The following is a 26987-nucleotide window of genomic DNA, read 5'->3' on the forward strand; positions in this document are numbered from 1 at the left end:
AGCCCCTGGCTGGGGACAGATCTGGAGGATCAGCTGGGTGACTTTGCTGAGGGCTGATGTCAACAAGATGCTGAGCTCCCAATGCACAAAAACCTGTGTGCACCAAGGAGGGACCATATGAATGATCCTTCCCTCCAACACTCTCTGGTGTCCTCCTTTCGTGTCCAGGTGGGGACACTCATCCAGCTGGAGCAAAGACAGAGAGTGAAGACAGGCTGGACCCTGCAGTGCAGTAGGAAGTGTCTTGGGGGAAGGATATTCCTGGGAGAAAAGGGCACTAGGACTGAAGCAGCCGCTTGGTGTTCCCATGGAAAGGGGCTGTGTCATTATCTTATAGGAAGGGGACAGAATCCCTTCTGGTGCCTATATAATGGAGCTATAATACATGGACCATAAGAAAGGGAATGTTGCCCTGACCAGAGCAGGATGGCAACTTGCCACCAGCGTGACTGCACTGTGGATCTGAGCCCAAGGGGCGAATGGCCAAGGGCTCTGGGGCTGTGACATGGTGGCTTGGCAGGGGAAAACCAGTTTTTGGAAAATTAAGAGTGCTGTAAATATTTCAGTGACCTACTTGTCACGTCTCTGCTTCCATTCAGCCCCATCCGCACCAAAGCAGGATCCCTGATGATGACTCCGATAACCCTCTGATGATCCCTGAACTCCTGATCATCAACGCACAGTTAAAGCAGGCTCAGGCATCTTAACTCAGTGGCAGCAGATTTTCCTGCTGTTCCCCAGAGCCTGGGAGCACCTTTGCACCAAACTGTGGAAAGGAAATGAATGTGGCCCTGGTGGCCTGATATTTTTGGGAGGCTGTGAAGTTTTCATTTCAATTTGGTTTTGGTTGACTTTACCTTCGGAAAACCTGGCTGGGTTATGACAAGCCCCTCAGTGACAAATGGAGTCAAGTTTCCTTCAAATCAGTAACAGCTGTCTATTCAGATACATTTACTTCTCGCTCTTAAAAAGCCCCAAATCCTGATGCAAATGACAATTCACTCATCTGAGACCCTCAACGTTTTCTCCACGGGCACCCCTGTGCAAGGGAAGCTCGACATTCCTGCTGCCTCTCAGGAAAAAAAACAGGTGGAAAATAAACTCTCTCAACACGAAGGCAGCACAAAGCAGCACAAAGCAGGACAACAGCCCACACCACCGACCCCTTTTTGCCCCGCCGTTTGCCTTCAAACTGCTAGGTGCCATCAGCAGGCAGAAGCTGAGGCCAGAGGTTGGAGGAGATGCAGCACGAGGGTATGAGGGACTCAACAGCCTGGGTTTACAGTGGTCCTTGGTGTTTTCTCTTACGTTGGGTTCATACCCTCTGGCATTGCCCTCCTGCAGCAGAGTGCCTGGGAAATGCCTGGCAAGGAGAGACATCAAAGCCTCGCTGACACAGGAGCAAGGTCAGCAGAAAAGTGGGCACGGTTTCACCGGGGCATCCGCTCACTGCAGTCAGAGGAACTTGCTCGGAGCAGGACCCCATTGTCCCCATGCCCAAGCTGGAACCGCAGCATGGCCTGGACCGGTGCCCAGTGATTGCACCAGTTACGGGGGGAAGCTGTGAACAGAGGCAGCGGAGTGTCACCACCCCTCCTCGCTGCAGATGGCATTTGGTGTTTAACAACCTCATCTCCGAGCAGCCCGGGCTCAGCCCCTCTGCAAAGTCCTTTCCACCCAGGAAATTCTCCTTGGTGCTCCCTAGTTGCATGACCCTCACGTCACAGCCCTGCAGCTCCCACCTCCTGCCCAGCAAACCTCGCTGGCACGACCCTCTCCTCCCACGTGAGCACCTCAGCAAACAACCGCAAGGAAATCGGACTGCAAAAATGGGCTGAGTACCTGCGAGAGAGGACAAAGAGCTGGGCAAGCTGCTGCTGGACCGTTACCTCATGACCGTCCTCTTCCTGCTGCCCGGAGCCGAGCTGTGCGAGCAGCAACGTCACCGGAGAATAGGGGGAAAAAGCAACGAGATTAGAAACAGGAGCTCTGAGCACTGCTCCCTGCAGAGGTGTACCTTGACCTGAAGGACCTGGAAGTCCAACTACATAGAGTTGCTTGGAAAATCCTGGAAGAAGAATCTGGATGGAATCTAGAATCTAGTGGGCATGGTGGTTTTGGGTTGATGGTTGGACTTAGAGGTCTTTTCCAACCTTACTGATTCTGTGATTCTGTGGATATTTTAGCCACATATCTTTCCCTTTGCAAGGGAAAAACCTATTAATGTGCTATATTAAAGCACACAGTTGAGTCTGATGCTCACACTGGGGTCACTTACTGTTAAGAAGGAGCAAGGATATCCCTGGAGAAGAGGAGCTCTTGGCAAGCAGCTGCAGCAGGCTCCCCACCTCCCCGGCAGCGGGCAGCGTGCCTCTTCACCTCTTTGCCTCCGAGATTATTTTCTACCATGCAACATGCTGAAGTCTTGTTGCCCTTGCTGTCCCTGGGAGCACTGCAAGCTCCCACTAGTAAAAGATATATGAGCTGTAGGCGCCATGCTAACAGTCAACATGTAGCAAGGAGCAATAGAAAAGGAACCTCAGGATGACGTGTGCGGCTTTGGGCAACTTTTTGGACATCCCTTCCTGCAAACAGACATGTCCAAGGGAGTTCTCTGAGGCAGAGTTAGAGATTTTCTTTTTCTTGCTCTGCAAAACCCAATCCTGTCAAAAATAAAATGGAGTTTTTAAAGGTCTGAAGCTCTCTGGGCAGCTGGCTCCAAAGGAGTGAGTAGTTCAGGCTGCGGAAAAGCTGCTGGGTGAGTAGTTGAACGCACAGGGCATTCTGTGTTAAAGTCGTTCTGCCCAGACCGTCTCCACCCAAGCTGCCCATGCGTCACTGTGTACAGCAACATGCCAAATAAAACCAGAATTTCTGACATGTAGAAATAGCTGAAAATGTCCTTTTGCTGCAGGTCAAGGGAAAGGACATCTGTGGGCTGCTGTGGGAGGGAGCAGTCGAAGTGCCTGTATCCTTTTTGTCCATCCTTTTTGGATTTTTCTCCCCTAATTGTCCAAGCTGGCTCACAGAATTTCCCCCAGAGCTACTTCATGGGTTATCATCTACTGTCAACTAGCAGTGGTGGGGGTGAGTAGGTTAGACAAGATAATTCAGGTCCCTGCAGCACCACCCTTGCGCCTTCCTTGTTTTGAAGGTCACTGCGGGTTTACTCACACTGGAGAAGGTGGAGCTGAGGTGGAAATCCCACAGCTGGAGCTCAGTGAAAGGCTGTTCCTCCCCAGCAGAGTGGTGTCCCTTAAGCGTCCTCCAGTGGGGGGACTGCTACCAGCCTCAACACGAAACAACAGAAAAGAAGAGGATGCCAATGCTCTGAACGGGGAAAGAGGCTCACAAATCCGCCCTGCGGGTAATTATGGAAAACAGACCACATTTATTTTCAAAACACGGGTGAGAGCCCACTCCCGCGGGCTCTGCAGCAGCCTTGTACCAGCTGGCCCGGGACGGGGCAAGCAGGACAGGGAGCCGCTCGGCTCATGCTGCAGCCTGGCTTGAAGGAGGCTGTTGACACCTCTTCCCTCTGCCAGCCCCGGATTTTCACAAGACGTGCAGGGGCTCACTGCCTTGGTGATTTCTGCTGTTTTGTCCACTCCGGATCAAGAGGTTCAATAGCTACACAGAGGGGCTGGCAGACAGAGGGGTGAGCAGCAGGTGGACCTCCCAAACCTCATTTTCTTGGGAAAAATCCTAACACCTTTTCTCTACTAAAACTCTCAGAGTTGCTCCCACAGGTGCTAGTAACAGGACCATTGACACTGATGCCTGACAGGGCTTTGAGGGCATTAATTGGCCTTAATAGCCTCCACCAGCCTCAGCTGGGGGCTTCCACCCAGATCCATGGGCCCTGGAGCATATTTAAGCTCTTCTCAGGCCCTTCACTCCATGCCTGAGTTTTGGTGTGGGGATGCTGGTCTCCAGCCCAGCCTCAGATGTGCCTCTACCTGAGTAGGAGCAGTGACCCTGCTGGTCTGGGCTTTGGTTTATAGACTGATATGCTGCTCCTTGACCCTGTGTCATCACTATGGACCTGATTGTTATTTTGTACTGAACCAAGGCGTTCAAAATTTTCATTTTTGGGGGGGAGAAGGTTATAATGGACAGCATGTTAGCCCCATGGTTATCATCACAAGATACAGAGGCCATATTTTCAGCAACAAAAATAAATGAGCAAGTTGTGATGTTGCTATAGGATCCTTCATAAGAAAATGGGGCAAGAACAGACAACTTCCTGAGAGACTGGTTTGTATCTCTAGAGTGGTAGCATTTGTTCCACTCCAGTTTACAGGTAAGCCAGTCCTTTCTGAGCTAAAAGCAATATAAACCTTTTATATTAATAACTCTGAACTTCGATCTGTGTCTACTGAAGAGCTGGTAGAGCAATGGTGCGCATTCTGATAGCTGGATATAACAACACTACACGCATCCGGATGTCTCCGTGTGTTGTAACCCTCTTGTTCTAACACAGGTTCACTGTGAAATCTGAGAGCAGGTGAAAAGGAGGGAGTTCCTGGAGAGAAGATGCCTTTCACTGTTCAGCTGCACCGGGAAGTGGACGGCACTGATGAGGTACAGCACTGGCACTCACTTTGGCAGAAATTTGAGGTTTGGGAGGTGGCTTTTTTTTTTTTACTAGCTGCATAATGGTTTCTTGGAGCAGGGAAGCTGTGGTTTGGGTCTGAGAACTCCACTCCTCCAAGGGAGATCTAGCCTAAGACCAACAAGCCAGAGGCACTTTGGCATTAAGTTCAGGATGGGACCCGCATATATCCAACTTCAGCTTGGGAAGGGTTTTGAGTTTAGCTCCTTAAAAGTGTAGCTGCAGACAAGGGTTCCTGAGCTGCTCCCAGCAGACATCCAGAGAGGGCTGCCTCTACATGTCGGACAGAGTGATGGAGTTGAAGTAGCTCAGCAAGTCCTCCATGGTGAAGTCCATGGCAATCCCTGACCCTGCATAACAGCGTTGGATCAGATCCTCAAACTCTTGGTACTGACGTATGAGCTCCTGCTCCATGGTGTGCCACACCACCTAGGGAAGAACAGACCATCAACTTCCTTCATCTGCCCATGACAGCTATACGCGCTTTGCAGTCCTGAACCCTGCAGAGCATCTCATTGCACCCTGACCACACTCCCATTACCGGCAAAAGATTTTCCTCTGGGGAGAGAGACTTGTGGATTTTCCTGTAGAGGGTCTCAAGGGCTTGTTTTACTTCCTTGCCAGGGTATTTTTCAATGACCTTCCTCAGCCCTTGCTTGCTGTAGGCCAGCTGAAAGGTGATCTCTTCTTCTTTCACCCCTTGAGCCACACGGGCTTTCACCCCTTCAAAGAAGTGCTGGAAAGGCAAGGAGACATTCACTGATGAGCTGCCCTAAGGCGGACTCCTGCGGCAGGGCTGAAACCTGACCACTTCCCTCAGTTTCCTTCCCGTGTCTAAGCAAGTGGAAGTGAAGTACTGGAGATTGCTTACCCTCCAGGAAAGCAGGGCATAGGGAATTTGATCGGTTCTCTTCCCTCTCTGCATTGCAAGCAGCATCTCTAAGGGTTGCAGCACCATAGAACAAGGGGACTGCTGGAAAAATCACTCCTGTTCCTTGCTACAGCTTTGCTCGCTACAGAGGGTTTGGAGCCAGAGGTGGGGTTGGGGCACCCCAGAATCTGCAGAAGTGTAGAGCAAAACTCAAGTTTTCTCAGGCCTTCCAGGATATTGCATGAAAGCAGGAAAGGCTGTTCTGTAGGGAAGAGTTTCAAAAGGAGAACGTCCTGCCCTAAGCATGGCTGTTGCTTGAGAGCCCAGGGCTATGCCAGCCCCAAGGGATACAGCCCTCGGCTACCTTTCAGAAAGGTACCACGAGCAGTGTAGCTCCGCGAAAAGCTCCATGCTGACAAATACCATTCTCTGCACGAGCTTTTCAGACACAGAATCTGTCAGGCTGCCAGGGACCTCAGGAGGTCTCTAGTTCAGCCTCCTGCTCAAAGCAGATTCCACACTGAATTCAAACGGGGGTACCTGGGGCATTTCTCAAGGTAGGTCCTGGACACCTTCAAGGACGGAGGCTGTGCAACCTCTCTGCACGGACTGTTCCAATGTTTTATTATCCTTATTGTCATTTTTTTCTTCTATCCAGCTGGAACCTTCCTTTCTGCATTTTCTGACTGTTGTCTCTCATCACCCTGCCGTGCACCTCAGTAATCTTCTAGGGAAGGTGGCTACTAGGTACCCCTGAAATGGTTTCTTCTCCAGGCTGACCAAGTCTAGCTCCTTCAGCCTCTCCTCACCATCTTGGTGGCCCTCCACTGGCCTTGCTCGAGTTTAGCAACACCTCTTGTCACAGATGGATGTGACATATGTCTCTCTCTCCCACAGCTGGACATGGTATTCCACATCTGGTTTAATGAAGGCTGAAAAAAGGGAATAATCACTTCCTTCAACCTACTGTCTACCCTCCTGTTCATACAGCACAATAACCTGTTGGCTGTCTTGGGTATTTCTACTGCAGTTTTGCTGTGGAGAAATACCCTAAATCAGAAGGATTTTCAGAAGGAAAGGTGTTCCTAAATGTATAGCCTGTTTTCAAAAACAGAGGTGCGTTCCTACGTTATTTAGGGCCCTCTGCAACTTCTCTTGGTGTTAGTGAATTGTGCTCAAACCTGAAGAGCTATGTTGTCTGCTAGAGAAGGCCATGTCAGGACTCCGGACATCCCTGAGCAGAATGCAATCCGAGCACCCTCATACGTTACTCGCTTTGCTTTGTTGTGAGCAATGACATTTATACTTTCCCTCACAGAGGAAGGATTTGAAGCCGTTAATGTAGCAGGGCTGCAGGTAGCATGAGATGCCGCGCTGACCTTCCAGCCAAACCAACAAGATGTTTGACGACAAAGGCTGGGAACAAATTGAAATTAACAGGCCCTGTAAATAATTCAAGCTGATCTCAGCCTGCGAGACGTTTTAGGCCAGTGAGAAAAGAGAAGAAGCGGAGCGAGGAGGGGTCTCGGGAGCAGCCGTCACCCCTGGGAGGAAGGGGGATGCTCGCTTGCGTTAGCGAAGCCAGATGCTCTTAGCTCAGTTAAAGCAGCCGCCTGGGGAGCTGCGTTAGGCTTGTTAGTCCAGGCAGCCGTGCAAAAAGGAACCGGCATCTGCCAGGCGCAGGCACGCAACCCGGAGCAGGGCTCTGAACAGGTCCTCGTGCTGCTGCGCGGAGGCGGAGCTGGTACCAGCGTCCGATGCTACTGAGCCCTGTTCTTGCTGGGGCTGTGCTGCACGGTGAAACCCAGCAGCAGGAGGTCAGAGAAGGTGTGGGACCACTGGGGATGTGGCAACACACTAATAAAATTCCAGACTGGATTTGGGGAGGGGTGATTTCAGCACCAGTTAACTCATAATTTTGTAAAGTGCGGTTGCCCTTAGAGACCCAGGCGAGGGTCAATTCACCCCGTACTCACACTGAGCTTCTCCAGTGGCTGGCCCAGGTACGTGACGACATATTTCTCCATGTGCTCACTAAACCTTTGCTTGGCTTCTCTCTTCTTGCCCTCCAGGCAGTGGATCTTCTTTTGGGACAGGAAACAGTGAATGTGGTGGAAATTTTCCATCATGACCATATCTGTGTTCACCTTCAGGTTTGCTGAGGACAGACTATTGACTTAAGAGAAAGGAACAAATCAGGTATGGAGAGAAGACCCCCCCAGGCTGGGTCAGGAGGGACACGAGATTGCAGACGCTGTCAGGCTTCAGTCACTAGTGGAGAGTTTAACCAAGAGCTGAGGTGAGCGTCATCACAGGTTGTTCAGCTCTTCAACCACCTTGCCTTGCAGAACTTTGGGGTAGCAACATTTAATAATCATTTACCCGAAAGGGTACCGAGACATCCATGTCCAGCCCTGTCCAAATCTTTTTCCGACCTGGGTGCCAGAGCAGCATGTCAGCGTGGCACATGCTCAGCCTGCAGCCCCCCGGGTCCTCTCCAAGCTGGGAAGTATGGTCCCTCTGCTGACAAGCAGCTGTGAGCACCAGCTGGGACGACACAGGGACCTACTGAAAGCTACCTGCCTTGCTCTCCCAACCCCCTGCTCCCTACCAATGTGCCTTGGTGGTTTTTTGGGGGAGTTGCTCTTTGGCTGCCACTGCTCCCAAGACCTCTGTGCTTGTAAGAAGAGTCTGATCTGTAGTGAGGAGTTACTCCCTCAGTAGTGGGAGAGGTTGGCATGAGGTTCAAAGCTAAGCACCTGCATCCCAGCCCCATCACAACTGGGACCATCCCGGTGTGGTAGACACCATGCTCCTGGCACGCCACGCTCTGAATTTGTCTGATGCTCCCAGGCTCTCGCTCAGTGAAGGCAGTTCCAGCTCCAGGCAGTGCCCAGGAGGCAGGCACCTGCACGTACCCTGTTCTGGTGGCCCAGCTGATAGCTCCTGAAGCTGCAGGTGTACATTTCCCTGACTGATGCATCCAGTCACCAGCCTTTGTACTCACTGCTGCTGAAGACGCTGCTGGCCAGCCTGAGATGTGCTTTGTCCAGCTCCCCGCTGCACCGAGCTGTCCTGAACTCATCCGAGAAGGTCACAAACTCCTCAAAGCAGCTTATGGAGGGCAGGATCCCACCTTTCATCTTGCTGGGCATCTTTGCCTTCTCAATCTCTTTGCACAAGGTCTCCTGGCAACAACACACAGGACACAACACTCTCAGACCTGAGGTGGCCCCAGCCTCATTTTATGGTGCACTAACACACAGGCCAGAGAACAAGCCACATAGTCAGTTGTGTGTACCACTTTCTCCATGTACAATATCTTCTATGGGGAGATATGTGGGCTTCCTTGTTTGAGGCTGGATGTGAAGCTGTGCTAGCTGCTCTCCTTGAGCTGGAATACCCGTTCTCCCAGGCTGTGCGATTCTTTTACTCAGACACCTGCAGTTCTCCTGGGGCAGAGGTGTTCACCTCTGCCATTTCTTGCACTTCTTGGGCTGGTTTTTCAGCAGGCTTGCTGCTCCAGGTCTTGACACAAACACAGTTGGTGTCAGCTTGTGGCTTCCCTTGACCTCAGTGGAGTCAGGGCCAGCCCATTCTGATGGGCTCTCTACCCTTCCACATTCCCCTCACTGCGGCTTGGTCCTGGAGCGTGTCCAGCTGTGCCAGCAGGAGAGCTTGGCTCCAGCCATCTGACATGCTGCTGTCACTCACAGCTTCTCAGTACTCTATATGGGGTGAAACCTCTTTGGTTTGACCATCCTGGCAAGAGGAGGCACAGATGGCACTTAGGTTTCTTGTGTCCCACCTCCCTCACACAGGAAAAACTCATTGATGCAATAAGGGTCTAGTCCTCCCAAAACCAGAGCGCCAGATCCCTGCCTGATATAAACCAGTACTGCCTTCAGTGAAGACCATGTTAGAAGTTTAGAAGGTTCTGGAGGGGGTCAAACATCAACATCACTCAGGTCTACTTGGGCTTACTCCAACTGACACTCACAATGCATTTGTTGAAGGTGCTCTTGGCCAGGGGCAGCATGTTGCCCAGGACAGTGTTGAGGAAGGAAGAGGGGAGAGCTGAGGAACAGCCCCACGTCTCAAAGATGGAGTCATTCAAGGTAACCAGGACCTGCAAGCAGCTGAATGGGTGGATCTTATTGCAGACATCTAGAAATCCTCTCAGCTCTGGCTCCAAGCGACTGAAGATCATGCTCAGCAGCCAGGTTGTAGGTTCTTCTAGTCTTAAAAGAATAAAAAACCAAAAAAAAAGGTAAGCAATTAAATGGGATGGGGCACTGGCCCTGTGGCCAACTGCAGAGGCAAGGGAAAAGCTAAAGAATCAAAGCCTTTTGTATCGCAGTGGAGCCTGTTTATGCTTGGGTCATCCTTCAACTCTTCACCATCTCTGCTTGTGGGAGGATGTTGAAACATCCTGCTTTGCCAGTCAAATGAAAAATGTCAGTGTTTTTATACTGATATTTTTTTACAAGACTTCTGTTTCACGGTATATTTTCACTTTATGACATTGTTAATAAGGAAATAAAATGGATCAAAACATACGGTTTTCCATGAAAAGTAAACTTCGCTTTCTGATCTACCCTGAAGCAGAGCCACTGTGCTGGGGAGAGGCAGAACCAGTAGGTTCTGCTCAGCCTCTCTGCCCACCCATCTACGATGCCTCCTGGTTTTTTGCTATCCAGGGAGCAAACCTGGGACCACTTAGTTGACATCGGGATGGTCAAGGGGGGGACGGAGGGGGGGATTCCTCCATCAGTTCCTCAGGCAGTGTCTGTAGGACACTCCAGACCATGCCCCTGTCAGAGCAGCCAGCTATGTCTCATCACCCACATACTGGTTCCAAGGCTTGGTGCAAGGAGGGTCCTCTGGAGATGCCATGCTCCCTCCTTCCTTAGCAGCAGATGCCTGAAGGAAAGAACAGGATGGAAATTATGATTTGTCTGCCTTCCCTCAGAGAGGAAAACTTGAGATCTGGATTTCATTTCTGCTGCCTCACATTGGAGTCCTGTGTTTAATGCTTAGAGACCCTGTGATTTTGCTGGAGCTGTCAATTAAGTTCAATTCTTCTCTGTCATCAGGAGGTCTTAAGCTTCTCCACTACTGACACCACTGACAGTTGCCAGAGGACAAGAGCCCAGGAGAGTTCAGGTATCTGCTAGAGGTAAGCAGCCACCCCACTGTGCCTGCTGAGGCTTGTATCAAGCTGGAGGAACAACTGCCTAATGGGGCTGGAGAGGACATAGTCCTGACACTTACCTGCAGGTCTGCAACGTCGCAGCTTAGGTGGAAGAACTTCTCAAGGAACTGCTGCTCTGCGGTGCAAAGGGGTTTCAGCTCTCTCAGCACCTGCTCCAAAATCTGCTTAGAAACCATTGAGCGTGTTAGAAAACCCTTCTAGCACACACTGAGAGTGCTGGGGTAGATGTCCATGTCCACCCGGAGTGACAGCTAAGCCCGGTCAGCAGTACAGAACATCCCAGCTTCTGCTCCAGGTACACAGCACTAGAGGAAGGGCCATGGGATGGGCTGCAGCACTGGCACAGCCCCTGTAGAAGACCTCAGCTCCTTACCTTGCTGACGTTGCCTTTGCTCGATGTGTCCTCCTGGCCTCTTCCGCTCCCAGGGACGCTCCGTCGAGACGGCTCCCTCCTCCACATCGCCGTCAGCTTCTCCACGCTTTCCTGAAGACCTGCATGGTTGGTAGGTGGTTAGACATCTCCATCCCTCTCCAACTTCTTTGATCACTTTAACAGATGTAAATGTCTCTATGTCTAATCTTACACGTGAATTGGCCTTTTTTCCTGTTGGATTCAGATAAATGGGAGAAGCAGGTTTTGCTCTGATTTTTATCTGCCTTCTCATCCGTTTCTCTCTTTTTCATGACTTTTTTTTTTTTAATTTCACTGTCTCCGATTCTTACGCCTTGCTAGTTAGTACTTAATACTACCTCTGGAGGACTGAGGAGTGAAAAAATCCTAGGTGATAAGAGCATAAATTGGCAGAAATGCCTGCAGGCGTTTTGGGGAAAAATGTTTGTTGCTTAGTTTTTATGGTAAATTGCCATAAAACAATATTCAGGCAGGGGGGGGAAGGTTGGCTTTTTTCAAAAGCTGACCTATAAAAATTATAAACATTCACCTGGAAATTAATATACTTTTCAAACTTTACCAGTTTTTACCATGCTGTTCTCACTGGGTGCCTGGCTTAAGTGGAAAACTTGAAAAATTTCTTCAAAATGTGCATTAAAAAAAACCTATTATATTCACTGAAAGAAATCAGTGCGAAATGTCCCTATTATTTTCTAATTAATTCTAAAAATTGCTATCATTCCACTAACCCCAGGTCCTGGGTGAGTCAGGCTGGCTCTCTGTTTCTCATAACGTCCGAAATTATCCTTATCCGAGCCGCTACCTGCAGGTCTTTTACTTTTGGAAAGGATTTGTCCGACGGCCTACACGCTGAGCAGGGATAAGAGACGACAGATAACCCTGCTCACAACCTCAGCCTTGCTTAAAACCGTGGAGAAAATTAATAAGCAGCTTCGTGATCTTTTTCCCACCCTTCTGGAATGGGTGATGACAATTTCACCTGTTGGGAAGTAGCAAAACCAGGAAAAAATATCTCCCCACAGCAAACAGGAAAGAATTTTATGAGACTGTAAATTTTAGTGTGGAAAAGGGAATGGGAGAATGAGGAGAAAAGACTTAATTATTGGCTCACAATTAATTATAAACAGCTTGAGGTTTGCCTTCTGAACTCTCCCATAACACTGAAACAAGGCAATAAATCATCAGGTGGTATATTTAGAAGTGATTGACATAAATAATCTTTTATGAGGGCAGGGAATCAGCCCTAAAAATTCACTGCCAGGGTCATCGGTAAAAAGAAAAAGGCACGGAGGGCTGGAGCGAGCCCGGGATCTTTTAAAGCGGGGCTGAGGGATGTTATCAGGCAAGTGTCCTTGCAGCCCGGGCTTTTCTCCATGCAGCAGCTCACCCCGAGGAAAGACCTTGGCTGAGGTTCCCGTGGAACTTCATCAAAGCCAAACCTTCCCTGCAAAACAGCCTGAGACCAACCAACTTCACAGAAAGTATTTCAGCAGGAGTCTCCCACAGTCCCCGGGAGGCTGGTGCTCGCTTTCAGTGTCCCTTGCTGCCCAGCTCCTTCAGCAGGAGGACACGTGCCTGCGTCTCCAGGCTGCTGACGAGCCAAGAAGAAGTCACCTTCACCTCCGATGGGAGGAGATGCTGTGTCTCCGGGCCAGGTGGGTCGTCTCAGTGGGCAGCAGCGGCAGGGAAGGTACCCTTCCGCAGCTGGCAGAAGCTCCGTGCGTACGATGCTCTAAAAATTCCCACTGTTACTCATTGCACTCTACGACGATGTGGTGACCGTAGCTTCAATGTGTTGCTCACGTTAATGACGGGCTGAGCACCCCCAAGCCTGGGGCTTCCTACCCGTCCCAGACCTCTTCTCACCTCAGGGAGCAAAGCCCGGTGCCAGCACAGGCAAAGCTCATCTCATCTCATCCTGCATGGGAGCGGCTCCAGCAACAGGAGATGCCTTTGGCTGATGTATAGCAGTGCAGTGACAGGCTTGTCAACGTGTCCTGCCCTGGCTGCAGCGGGTTTCACAGACACTGGATTTTCTCCTGGGATTTTAATCACTCCCATTTCGTGGGACCCGCGTGAGCGTTAAAGAGGGACGAAGTGCTGAAAGGAAATCGCCGGTTTAACATTTACCAAAAGGGGATCAGGCAGACTGGCTGCAACACACGCCCTATGCTATGTCTTTTTTTTTTAATTTAACAAGTCTGTTTTCATAAAGGGCCTCTTTAATAGCCATCTCTGCCCCTGCGACGTCCCCCAGTTTGGTGGTTTTCTGAGCAGACCCAGCTGTGCTCTGGGAGGAGACAAACTTGGGTGTTTTTATTTCCTATCACCCAGCAGAATTGAAGTCTTTCGCTCGCAGCCCATCAATCACCTCGCAAATAGGAACCAAGGCCTCTCTATCCTACACGCAATCTGTATTTCCTTCTGTTTAAATAAAAGCAATGACCCTTCTTCAGGAAATGGCGCTCGGTCACATTATCTTATAAGCCTCGGATCCGAGTTTGCTTCCCTGCAGCTAATTCCCCAGGCTTGCTTGCTGCCAGTACATTCACTACCTCTTATCAGGAATTCCTATTTTTAAGCGAGAAAGAGCACGTTTCCCCAGGAAATGCCGTGTCCAGGAGTGGAGGAGAGCGATGCGCGAGAGGAACTTTATCTTTTTTAACTCTTTGTTTTGCCCGATGGGGCAAGCGGGTCAAACCCCTCTCTGCTGGGCTGAGTGCGGGAGCTGTGGGATGAGCCGGTCCCCGGAGGAGTGAGGCGTAAAACAACTGGAAGCAAACTGGTCCCGGCTAGAATATCTCACTACGACCAGTGCTTTATTGGTGTGCACGTCGCTTCTTCCAGGTAGGGTGGGCAGTGCTGGACATCCGTAAGGACAAGCCCAGCTTGGGACTGCTGGGTCCCTGGCACTGAGGAGGAGGAGGATGTTCAGGGTGATGTGTTGTAACAGCCCTGTGGGAGAAGCGTCTTCCTTCCCGGTTCTTATGAAATGCTATCCTTTTCCTGAAAGTCCATATCTCAGTATTATCCTGGGATTATTATTTCCGCCTCGTTCTGTTTTCCTGTTACCTGCTTGCCACAGGCTCTCCTGAGTCCTCCAGCATCCGTGACAGCAACAAGTACAGCAGGGCAGCAGCATTATGCACAAATAATTTCCCGTCGCCACTTTCCAGCACGTCCCTTTGTTCTAATTGCCTGTTACCTTGTTTTTGAACTACGAGGAGAGTAACAGCATCCTGTTGACTTTCCCTACACAACTTATTTTTTGATCCTTTTTATCATGTCGCTACTTTTCTGCTCGAACTAGCAGAGAGATTTTGATTCCCGTTTTTCCCCTCTCTTGGCTCCATAGTTTGGCAAATCATTCCGGCATGGACGAATAGGTTTCCGGTGACTATAAAAATATTTCCTGGAGGTGTTTGCTTTCTCCATTTCTAGCAAAATTTCAAAAAGGAACTTTTTAATTAAGGATTAGTATCAGAGTTTCTGCTGTCTCTTTCTTCCTTCAAAGAGGATAAATTTTTTAAAATGATGAGTAGTGGGGAGAAAAAGCCCAAGTGTGCTTCCTTTTCCCCTCCTCTTCTTTCCAGTGGCAAAAGACTCTTTGGGTGAAGTTTTCCTTCTTTCTGCTCAGGACTTTCGCTCTCCGTTGCGGGTACAGGCACACTGCCAGCGCCGCCCGTCCTGGTTCGGTCCCGCGGTCTTGAGGTCCCCCGTTTTCCTGGTACGTGCGGCTGAGCGCCTTTCCCGGGGGAACGGGAAGGGAGAGCTAGGAAGCGCTCGTGCGTCCCTCTCTTCAGCCACAGCCGCCAGCACCTGGGCACCGCGGCCGGCGCAGCCCGGACCGGCGCGCTCCTGCCGGCACGGCACCGTCCTGCTCCCACCCTTCGCGCGACTCGCCGGCTTCCTCGCGGAGCAGGGGGGACACTGCAGCAAAACGCTAGGCTTTGTCCTCTGGTGCCAGGATCTGGACACGAGTGATGGAGTAGGTGCAGGGCTGGAAGAGGCCGAGCGAGCATTCCGATAGACTAAGCACACCGTGCGAAGCGGTTTTTGACATTCAAGCGAGGCCAAGCTGGCATGGAACTTTCCATTACAGTGCTTTGTTTTGCTGAAGGAAAATGTTACTCCTGTGCAATCAAAAACTTCCAGAGGAGACAGATCAGTTTCTCTTTTTATCTTCAGGAACACCTGACTGGAATATTTTGAGTCAGATGCAGCGATTTCTGTTGAAATGATCACCTTGGGACAGCACAGCCCCACAGTCAGCTCTCTGTGAAATCATTCTGCTCTCACAAATCTTGCTATGAATACGCTCGTCTCTCCAGGGACGGGCTTGGTGACATCTCTTTACAGAGAAAAGAGTGTCTGAGGAGTCTGTGCCCAGCTCTTGCATGAAATATGGACCAGGCATTAGCCAGGCAGACCCACCTCCCCCTCTCTTATGGCTCCTCAGGACACTATCTCAGCCACCCACGCATCGTCTGTGGGTCCTGCGAAGGGAATGTGCGCGAGAGCTACAGCTCTGAGAAGCGGCCAACCACAACTGGGTCGTACACGGAGCCAAGGCTCAGGCAGACGCTGCCCGCTGTAAAGCGGAGTCAGCTTTGTCACACACTGCCAGCCTCAGCCCCAGTCTACAGAGGAGACGGTAAATTCATGCTACAAGATCTGGGGAAGACACCTGCGATAGAGGATGATGCCATCTTCCCTACTTCCAAGTAAACCCCTGCTCAGCAGCACAAAAGTTGTATTTGCGAATCACTCACTTCCTTTTCTTCTTCCTAACAACAAGGTTTTGGCTTGTTCGAACAAGGCTTTGATTTCCCAGTCATAGAGCCTGCTGAGGTTCTGGGCATAGACCTGGAAAGACAAGACAGACACAGAAATTCCTGGTGTATCTCATCTCTCTATGAACAGTGCCCGTTTCCTAGCTTTTTCTTCAGCTGCCTACTTAAAACAAGTCAGCAGACGACAACTGAAACAGACCTATTGGTTTTGGTGTGTAAGACCTTCGGAAAGGCAAAAACCAGCATGGAAAAGAGAAACCACACCTGAGTGGTATAAAAAGAACAGTGTCAGTTACTTAACAATGTCCCTATTAACAGAGGAGGCCAAGGACTTTAAGGTGCTCCTTCCCTAGAACCCCTTAAATTAAGTGTTGAATAAAATATGACATTAACCACATTCATTTAATGCTTATCACTCTCACTCAGTAATGAAAGGGCCAGATGAAAGCAAAAAAGACCAAATTTTAGCATTTCAGACATTTTCCTTCAGCACAATGTCTGCCACCGAGTCCCGGACTGCTTTCTGTCAAGCACAGAGGTCCAACATCATGCTGCCAAGTGGCCAGACACTCTCCTAGAAGGGCTGGAAGCTCATGGGAGGTATGGGTTTGGTGAAACCAAGCTCTCATCACTAATTAACCAGTTTGACTAATCTGTTCATGGTGGTTGGCTTGCAGTATTTGTTCAGGACTTCAGCCGTACCTTGAGAAGATCACAGAACATAACCGGGTTGGCCTTCCTCAGCCAGGCCATGAGCGGGGCGTAGGGCACCAGTTCCTCATGGTGGAGTCCATGGCTTGGTGCTGATAGCTTGTCAACGGGCTGACCAAAAGCAGGGACAGCATTACCCTGAAGCAACAGAAACAGCTGAAAGAGTCAAATAAAACGCGGCCTTGAAAAGCCCTGGATAATAGTTGCTTCGTAATTGCCCTTGAATTTCCAGTTCTGAATACGTTTGAGAAGCACATTTAAAGGGTGAAGCAGAGCACACATGATCAGTTTGAACTCTAGTTTTGATAGACACAGAATTGTGCTGGATTTCTTCTGCATGCCTGCAAAACTAACCAGAGGGCTGGGGGGGACACCGGCAGGGTGAAGGTATGGGAAAAGACCTCGTTGGGGAGACACATTTGGAGAATCCTTTTACAGCGGCATCCTCTATACCGCTGGTACTATTTTACCAGAATACTCAAATTTCCTAGGATTTTGAGCTGCCACGTGAAGAGCAAAGCCCACCTGCAGCTTGAAGATGCTCTTAATGTGACGGATGAAAGAGTTTTCGAAGTTCTGCTTGAGTGTTTCAAACATGATCAGCTGCCCAGCAACAGACTGAAGTTTCCGGTAACCTTGAGGAAAAAAAGGAGAGGGTATTGTGGTATGGAGCGGCACAGCCTGTTAACGGCTGCAGACGAACCTCGCTCAGCACACTGGCAAATAAGATGGCACTTCAGGACATGGTTTAGTGGGCATGGTGGTGTTGGGTTAATGGTTGGACTTGATGATGTCGGAGGTCTTTTCCAACCTTAATGTTTCTGTGATTCAAGGAGTAAGTTCTGGGAGAAATACTACCACCCAAAAGCCAGCAGAGGGAAAAAGGTTTGCTGTGGTACCAAGCAAATAGAGACAGGGAGGGAGCTTAAAGTAAAAAAAAAAAAAAAAAATTGCAAAGCATTCATCAGTCAGACCATGGCCGAGGACAAACGCCCAGTCTCTTCACAAGGAAAGCGTGGGGTTTCATGCCAGGATCGAGTGTCTGAACACCGACAGCTCTCCAACACCACCCACAGTAGACACTGCTACAACAAATTGTCATTTTTCCGTGTTCAAGTACAGACAGTTGGGTTGCCTCAAGAGACCACAATTTCTAAACGCATCTTTCCACCAGTTCCTTTCCGAAATGTAAGGGGTGCAGGACGCAGATGGCAGACAATGATGCATTACATCCAGGTATTTAGAGGAACTGTAGAGATGCTTGCCATAAATTTGCTTCAACTTTAATGTAAACTGGACCAGCTGATGCCTGAGGAGAGGTGCTTGCAGCCCCGCCTGTGGTGCGTGGATGCCCCAGCTTGGCCATTTTGCAGCATGAATTGCATTTTTCTGGGAATGGAGCCAATTCCCCCCCAGGTACTTTCCTCCATGGATGTTCAGAGGCCACGGTACGTTGGCTTTCCCAGCCCTGCTTGGCTGCACTGCTGGGTGAAGCTGCTGAAGGCTTTGAAACCTCCAGCAATATCTCCAGAAGAAAGCCGACGTGGCAACCCTGTTTCCCCCAGCTCGCAGCTCCGGGTGCGCTGCAGGGAAATAGTGTTTTTAGCTCTGCAGTTCACACCCCAGGACCCCCCCGGGTCTGTGCTGCTGCTGCTTAGCTTCCCAAATACGTGCCTGCATTCTGTCTCTTACCCACCTTGCCCAGGCAGCACGTAATGGTGCTGGGTGTGCAGCACAGGCTGCGGGTGAGCCGGCGGCATAAATCTCTGCTCTCTACTCACCGGGCTGTATCTGGATGTTCATGCAGCCAGACAAAGCCTCTGCTGCAGCAATGCAGGCTTCCACTCCCCTGGGGCTGGAAAGATCTGCCCAGCTCAAGGCGTCACAGTGTTCCCCGCTGAGGTCGAGGCGGCTCTGGAAACAAAACCAGAGAAGAACAGGTAGAAACACACCCAGCTCCTCATCCCTTCGCATCCCATCCGGAAGGCTGCTGGCTTGAAATAGCCCAGTGCTGCATGTGTCCGTCAGGAAGATCGTGCTGCTCCATCCCCACCAAAAACAACGGTCTGCAGAGCGGCGACTGCCGCGGTCCCGGCGGAAGCCCCGGCAAACCTCAGCATGAGCTTCCAAAGGGTCGGCACCTCTGGGATGGCTGCTGGCAGCAAAGCGGGGCGGGGGGAGGCGGAAAAAGCCGAGGAAACTGCGACGTGAGTTACTCGGAAATGAAAAGGTCAACGGCGTAGAGGTCACCGCAGGCAGTGGACGGGAGGATTAGCTCTGCTGTTACGACACGGTGCTTTCGTGGGTGGTATGTTATGTTTGTAAATAATTTGCTTTCCCATATTCCCAGAGGTCATCAAGGGTCTTTCCAGCGGCTGCGCTGGCCCCTGCGCCGGCTTCTCCGTGGCTGTGAGGTACTGCAGAGAGAAGGTCCCTGTTCCACCGTGGGTGCTAAGACACGCTGCTGTGCACGAAGCCCATAGCTGATGGCAGACGTTGACTTAACAGCTAAGTTACCTTCAAGGGCGGAGGGGGCGGGGGGAGAAAAGAAAAAAAGAAAGCAAAGGAGAGAGAAGGAATGGGGAAACTCCTACCCGTGGGAAGAGAAGCAAGAGCGTCCCTGGACAAACAGCCTCTCCAGGCCAACAGGGAGTCCCCACGATGCTTTTCATGGTATAAGAAAATTCATATATATATGAATTACATATATATATATATAAAAATTCATACATATATTTATACATGGTAGATGTATAGTTTGCCTCAGGACCCACTCAAGGTCCCCAGCGTGCTCTGCCTGTGTGCTGATGGGACCAGGGGCGGGTGTTACATGCTGTGGCTCTAATTGCTCGTTAAGTACTGCATGTGCGTATTCCTGGGTAATGATCAACGACCATTATCTACTAACAAGAGCTGGTTTTCCCTAGTACAAAGACATAAACTGAAATCTGTGATGTGAAGGGAGGAAGAAAGCAACGACCCTCAGTGACAGTTGCTTCCCAGGAGAAAACCAGATGTGAGGATGCCTGGGAATTTGCAGGCACAAGGCTGCGAGGATTTCAGTGCTTTGGGTGCAAGGATAAAAGTGCTGCCCCAGCAGCCTCTGAGTGTGTAAGAGGAAGGTCCCAAAGCTGATAGTGAAAGGCAGACCACAGCACCCAAGTGAAAGGCTGCAGAGCTGCATTTGGAAGGTCCTTGGCATTACATTGCTTGAGACTCATCTTGCCCGTGGAAAGGATTTTCCGGGACCCCTCTTACAGCCCCTTGACCACTGTGAGGGTACTGCACATCATGTCTGCTGCTGCTCTACCTGTAGTCCATCCCAGCTATGTGGCCACCCTTACAATGTCAAGACAACAAAGTCCCTCATTTCTAGAGCAGAGAGGGTCTGCAGCCTTTGAGGTTCACTGAAAGTTTTTTCTAATAGAGCCAACAGGCTAAAGATTTATGTCTTTGCAAATCCATGTACCGTGAGGAAGAGGATCTCATCCATCAGCCTTGTCTTGTTGGAAATGATGCGATGTAGCAAGGAGTTCTCCCGGTGGATGTGATCCATCTGCTGCTTCATGCTTCCCAGTAACTCACTGTAGATCTGCAAGGACTCCTCCACTCTGTCCACCTCTGCCAGGGCCTCATCAATGGAGTTTATCAGCTGTGTCACCTGCTTCTCAGAAGAGATAATGGCTCTAAGGTTGGCCTGTGAAATGGAGAAACAGAGGGCTTCAGCACCTTAGCAGGGACTGATCACCACCATCTCAGAGTCAAATATCCTGACCTTCACCCTCCCGAGTCAAAGGGAGGGTGCCATTGTAACGTGCAAGATGCTGTTATAATTGCAGCTGTGCTGCATCGCTACCTGCACAAGGTCAATGTCTTATCTTTGCACTTGGCTAAAGCCTACACCAGCAACCATCTGCAAGTCCCAAGCACCAGGACAGAACAAAACCCTTCCCTGATCAAGATGTATGCTCAGAGGACTTTCATCTGCCACGCAGAGGTAACTGCGGAGTCACCGGGCAAGTCCAACCGTGAGCAGAATACAGTCTTTGTAGGTTTGGAGAGGGTACCAAGCCCTGCTGGCTTCTGCATCCCACTTTTCCCTCTGCACTACGAAAGTCCCAGGTGGACACTCCCCAGGGAGTCTCCAACACTCAATCCCCACAACTGCTGAAGTCCCCTGAGGACCTGGGTGCCCATCCCATGGTACTGGTAAGGAAGCAGGCCAGCTTTGAGGCACTGGCCGCTCTGCCTGGCTCTACCCCATTTATGTAGACCATGGCCATGCCAAGTGCCTGTCACGGCGTGTTTAGCACAGCTCCAGGCATTGCCACTGCTGCCAGCGTGTTACCCGGCTGAGCTGCTCTGGCAGTGGAATTAATAAACGGTTAAATCATGCATGAGACATGCACATATATATGTCTCTCGTATGGAAACCGAAGGCACAATTTGCCCAGGGAGGTCTCAGGCATTTGTTTTGACGGGCCGTAGAGATGTAACTGTGTGTTAATCGCTGCTGACAAGCTCTGCTTCCAAATGTTAATTGTATGGTTTTCAGGGCCTGTGTACCATGCGGGGTATCAAAGAAAACAATCAATAAACGCAAGCCTGGGAGGCTTCCAGACTGCTATTTTTCTCTCCATTAATAAAGCTTTTAAAGAAGTTGGTCTTGTCTGATATCAATTATCTGGCGTGTTTGTTTTTTATTGAATGAAGAACAGCAGAAGCATCTGCAACCCCCGGTACGCCCTGGTGGGAAATGATGGGAGGAAGAGAAGCAAAGTCTTGTCAACCCAAGTCCGGTTACTGTAGCACGGACATTCCGGGTGCTCCGAATTAGGAACGTGTCTGAAAGCACACGCAGTGGGTGCTGGGCATCTACAGTCCCTGTGTTAAGGGATTTCCCTTCTTCACGCTCCACCTGCATTGCTCTCGGGGTAAGGATGAGCTGGCAGCTCCAGCGCTGGAGGTGGCACGTGCGGGGCAGGATGCTGGAGGTGCTGCTGGAAGGTGTGAGAGCCGCTCTGCGGCACACACCTGGGCTGGCCAGCTTCGATCTCGCCTCCAAACGATGGATGATACTCTCCTGTGACAAATGTTGTGCCTTTTCGGGAAAATGTGGGAGAAAGGACTGTGGGGAATGTCTTTGGACGTAGGCAGGTTCACAAGGGATCTGGAAAGGTCAGAGAAATTCTGCAGAGAAGCCTGACATCGTAGCGGACACAGCCAAGCGTCTCCACCAAAAGGCAGAGACCCCACTGCAAAGTGATGCAGCTTTCCCACGGGGAGCCCGGCAGCCGCTGGCCAGGCGGCCCTTTTACTTGCCAGCAGGCTCAGCGGTCGGCTCTGAAGCGGGGCTTGCTCATGCACGCAGCTACTCATCTCCAAAAGCACCCTCCCTCCGACGCCGACAAGCGCTTTCTTGCCGTTGGTGCCGTGTTTCGCGACCCCCAGGAGGGATGGGTCAGCGGAAGGTGATTAGTGGTGTAAAAGGAGGACAAGGTGTTACCACTGGGATGCGGAGGAAAAACGATTAAATACATGTGCTAGTCTAACTTGCTGGTATTAACAGCACTTAATATCATCGGTTAGACCTTAGAAATAGAAGCACCTCATTAATTAATTTCTATTAGCAATAAGTGACATTTATTCATTAGAGGGCATTAAAATAATGTATTCGACAGCGCTTTTCGTCTCAAAGAACTTAACAGAGATTCATTAGTTGCTCTCGTAGGGTATTTTACAGCTGGGAAACAGAGTCACAGCGCCTGCACGGCTCGCCGAGAGCAAGCGGGAGCGGACCTCAGGAGTTTGGTCTTCCAGAACAACCACTAAGTTTCCAAGTGTAATAAGTCATATATAAACACCGACAGGGAATACAGCAGATACGGGAGAAAAAGGGAGTTGGATTTAGGGTTTGTGGGTTTTCGTATGTTTTAGGATATTTCCTTTGGCTTATTTTTTTCCCTTTGTTCTTCAGTTACCTACCCATAAAGTCCTAGCGCCAGATACATTAGCGTAAGATAAATGCTCGAAGCAGCTATCATCACATTATTTTCCTCCACCACTCAAAGAAAGAAGTTATCCTCTGCAGAAATGCAATAAAATACAGCAACTCTAATACAGTAAATAAAGCTCACCAGTCTGAAAATAACGTGTGCCTTCTCCATTGGTCCTTTCTACTACAGTTTGTCTTCTACTATTTATCTCCTTCCAGCTCTCTTTCTTTTTTTTTTCTTTCTCTTTTTTTTTTTTTCTCCCCAGCTGCTGCTTTTCCTTCTCTAGGGATCATTGTTGGCCCTTTCCTTTTCTTCCAGGCATCACTGTCTGGCAGACCGCCCTTTCTGCTCTTTACCACCCCCCACTTTTTATATGTGTTTTTATCCCTTCCCTCCCTACTCAGCAGCCTTTACCCTTCCTACCCAGCTTTTATCTGTTCTCCCCTTCCCGAGGGAACTAATGTGCTTGTGCTCAAGTTTAAAAAAACCAACCAAACAAAAAAAGAAATAACAGGAATTTTTGATGTGTCTATGATTGATAGCCCTCATGGCAGGACCCATCCCCATTGCTTCTGCGTGTCCTGCTTGTGGATGGCCACGCTGGACCACGGACTGCAGACCTGGCCGTGGGTCTGGCAGGAGCCCGGGGAGCTCCTGAGGGGTCTGGCAGGCTAACCACCCCCGTGGGACACCCGGCCTCGTGCAGACGGGGAGGGGAAGACACACAGTGTTGGCATCGTCACCGTGGTTTCCCCTTGGGACCGTTCCCATAAATAGTTTCCAGACGTGGTTAAGGCTGTGGGATTGCCCAAGGTTACCGCTGACCTGGCTGGAGGCACAGCCCGTAGACTTAGCTCTAAGGGCCAGCGGCAACGCTCTAAGGCGAATTTCTTCTGCACTGGTGACTAGAGAAATGAGGGTCCTAATTCACGCTGCGCAGTGCAAAGCAGATCCCGGAGCTCCCCACTCTCATCCAACTCCCTCAGCCAGCCCCAGAACACCCCACTTCATTTCGCCCCGCGGTTAGAGCTGCGCCCAGAAATTATAAACTATAACCCCTCACAGCCGGGGTGCGGCTGGGCTACGGATCCTTCCCTGCAGCGGGGTCCGTGCCACTAGCTTGTTTTAACCCTTTGCAAAACTGACAGCGGGCTTCATCTGCCCCGAGTTGGTTGGTGACCGTGTTCATCGGGGAGACACCACTCAAGCCAATGTCTCAGCACGGTCAAGCTCAGTGGAGACGGACATTCTGTCGGTCTGCAGCTCCTCGTTCAGCCCCTGCAAGGGGCAGGCAGCCCCAGCAGCGTGCGCAGGGGGACAACCGCGGACCCTCGAGAGCGGAGCCGCAGTGCCCTCCGGACTCGCAAGCAGCACACCGCCGAGACAGCTTGCCCCCAGATCAAGTGCCCCCAGCAAATGAAAGAGCTGCCAACACCCGGAGACTCAGTCCGGTGCCCCTACGTGCCAGGCACCTTCTCTCTGGTGGAGTCACAGCCCTTGGTCCTCTTACCTCATCTAGCACATGGAGATCCCTGCTTAGCTGCCCTGCAAAGGCCACGGAGTTGTTCACGAGGGGCTTGTACTCCTCCATCAGCTTCAGCACATCGGCGGCTTCCTTTGGTGTCATCTCCTGGTAGGTACTGAGCTCCTCCTGGATCTCAGTCTCCACAGCGTCCTTCCTGTCTTCCTGGGGCCTTTGTCTCCCTGCATGGACAGGAGGAGATGTGGAGATGGCCAAAGCCTTCTAGTTACGTCGTTTTATTAGCCCTGCTAATGCTAGCCCCAGGGGTCCCAGTGGGTCCAAGTGACATGAGTCCAGTGGTCTCAGGCTGCTGGTGAGTTAGAATAAGACCACGGCATGGGGCAGAGGAAGATGTGGCTGAGATAAAGGGTCAGCTTTGTAAGAGGGACAAAATGGACACTTGGAATTTAATTTGAGCTCTGGCTGTGTTTCTACTTGCTCACCTCTCTAGGATTGTGTGTTGGGGCATGTTGATATGTTTGTTATACAAAGCTGAGACAAATTTCAGAGACAAACAGGCTTCTTCTGATCAAATATACTGATAGTCATGTGTTGTAGAGTAAACGATTTTTTTTTATCCATATATATCTGTATTTCTTGATGCACTGCTGGGGAATATCACCAGGCAGGCAGCCTGTCTCTCCCTGGCCTGACATTACCACCATTTTACTGCTCACCTTCCCCAACCCCGAGTGCAGAGACCATCCCTGGACATGAGATAAACTGTTCATCTGTTTTTCTTCCCAGCCTAGCACTGTGTCTCCATGGCAAGGGTCCGTAGATAAATCAGGTGGCTGTGCCTCCAGATACACAACACTTGGATCCTCCCGCTCCCCTCTCACTGGTACCCACCTCAGCCTCTCCCATCATCCGTGTTCACTGTTTGAAAATTATTCACCTCCCGTTCCTAAAGCGATGATAGTGATGATGCAAAAAGCCCAAACCACTCTGTGTGTGACAAGGAGACTAATTACCTTCCGCTGCACAGGAGGGGACGTTCACAAATGTGATAGAGCCACTGAGGAGTTGGCGGTTCAGCTTCCACAAGTATCTGATAAAGGTTTTCTTCTCGTCAAAGCTGCTAGCGGTCCACTGGTAAAACTTATCGAACCGCAGATCGAAATCCAGGCTTGCCTAGATGTCAACAGTTAATTGCTACATCAATTAGATGCCACGTCCCACACCACACACACTCAGCAGGCGATTCCTCTAGTTAACGGCCAAGTGGGTAGGGTTTGAGAGGTATGTTCATGGCACTTGGCAAAATATCACAGGCATGGTAAAAGCACTGAAAAACAAGGACTGAACATCCTGGAGGTATCTTCTGGTCCTAACTCCTCAGGAGCCAAAGCAGTTTGGAAGACTTGGTGGAGCCAGGGTCACCTGCAAGAAGGAAGCTCAGGCAGGATGAAAGCACGTCTTTCCTTGTGTACAGGATAATGTAAGACGGTGCGGTATCAGTTCAGTTCTACCCACAGGATCGAGACGCCCTGCAAACCTGCAGCGGTGATTTTCTTTTCAGACACGCTGTGCAGATGTAGTTTATTTGTCCTGGATGTAGAACTGGAAAGCTGTTCTTTTTCTCATTTATTTCTATGCTTGTGAAAACCCAGGCACCTTGCCAAAGCCCCTGGAACATTCACATTAATAAAACAAACTAATTATAACAACTTTAACGACATTCTGCCAGCCCCAGCAGCAGAAAGGGAGTATCTATCTCGTCCGTGCTTTCTTTCCCCAAAAACCTTAATGTCACCCTAAAAGCGCAGACTCGCACTGACTCCAGCTCTCTATAATCCTTCTTTCAGTAAATGCCTCCATTTAATCTTTAAATACCCTATGCAAATGTCTATCAAGAAGCTTTGTCAACATGGATCGACAGATGGGCCTGGCGATGTGTTCTGCAAAAGCTGGAGACCTGACAAGAGCAGTGTTTTGCAGCCCAGATCCCCAGCCTCTGAGGGTTGCTGCAAAGAGCTTCAGGAGGTCCTCTGCGGAGGAGAGGAGGAGGAGGAGGAAGGAAGAGATTTTGCCCACTGATCTTGATGGAAGCGGTGTCCATGCAGCGGTCACCCACTCACGGCTCACCTTGCTCGGGTATTTGGCAGGCCTGACGTTTGCTAACGTAGAACTGAGGAGGGAGGGAATAACTCCAGCCTCAGCATCCTGGGCACAGGCATCTGCCCGGAAGAGATGAGGTAAACAGGAAGTCCAAAAGCACTGATGTGGGATGGAGGAACCGTCCAGGGAGGGACCTCCGTTCACCGTACTCTGGGAAACAGCTCTGAGGGAAGGCAGAGGGCTTTTACATTTTTTTAATGGTGGTTGTTTCCTCAAAATTAGCATCATTCAGGCTGGTTCAGTTCTGTATTAGAAGTCACACACCCCCCACTGCTCTTCCTACCATCTAAACATACGGGCTGAGCTCCAGAGGACCCGAAACCCCCTATAGATCCTGGCCCGTGTCTCTCTAGCTTCATATTCGTATCTCTCGCCCATGATCAGTTCTGCCCTTTGCCACAGAAGGAAAACCAGTCCTACCTGATTGAGAGTCTTGGCTTCTACCAGCTTCAGCTCTGCCAAAGGCCACTTGTAGGCTATCTTGTGCTGCTCTCCTCGGTCTACCTGGACCTTCACCAGCAACGACTGCATTAGCCTAAAGGTGTCCACTGAGGACGAGAGACAGGGAAAAAAAAAAAACAACCCACAATATCATTGTTAGCCTAGTACACAAGAGTTCGGTGCGAGCGGACAGGTACAGATGGACACACAGACGCTGATTTCGCGTTGTGGCTGTGTGGAGAGATGCTACGGGGTTTCTACGGGCTTTTCTCCTTGTTGAGTATTTACAT

General features: G+C 50.4%; 1 protein-coding gene across 1 annotated transcript; it reads right to left on the reverse strand.

Annotated features, from left to right (window-relative positions):
- Positions 1-4421: 4421 nt before the first annotated feature.
- Positions 4422-26847, reverse strand: LOC309408244 (exocyst complex component 1-like; the record flags this gene model as incomplete). The annotated part of the gene is made up of 17 exons (XM_082004034.1): positions 4422-5044; positions 5157-5351; positions 7463-7662; positions 8494-8674; positions 9487-9727; positions 10339-10403; positions 10761-10865; positions 11075-11193; positions 15886-15979; positions 16609-16755; positions 17143-17252; positions 18399-18531; positions 20087-20314; positions 24124-24317; positions 25110-25269; positions 25634-25765; positions 26677-26847. Coding segments are annotated over 17 exons (2631 nt in total), but the record flags the coding sequence as incomplete, so codon positions are not given.
- Between the last annotated feature and the right edge of the window lie 140 nt (positions 26848-26987).

The sequence above is a fragment of the Phaethon aethereus genome (assembly GCF_964289735.1).
Source record: "Phaethon aethereus genome assembly, chromosome: 10".
Classification (NCBI taxonomy): domain Eukaryota; kingdom Metazoa; phylum Chordata; class Aves; order Phaethontiformes; family Phaethontidae; genus Phaethon; species Phaethon aethereus.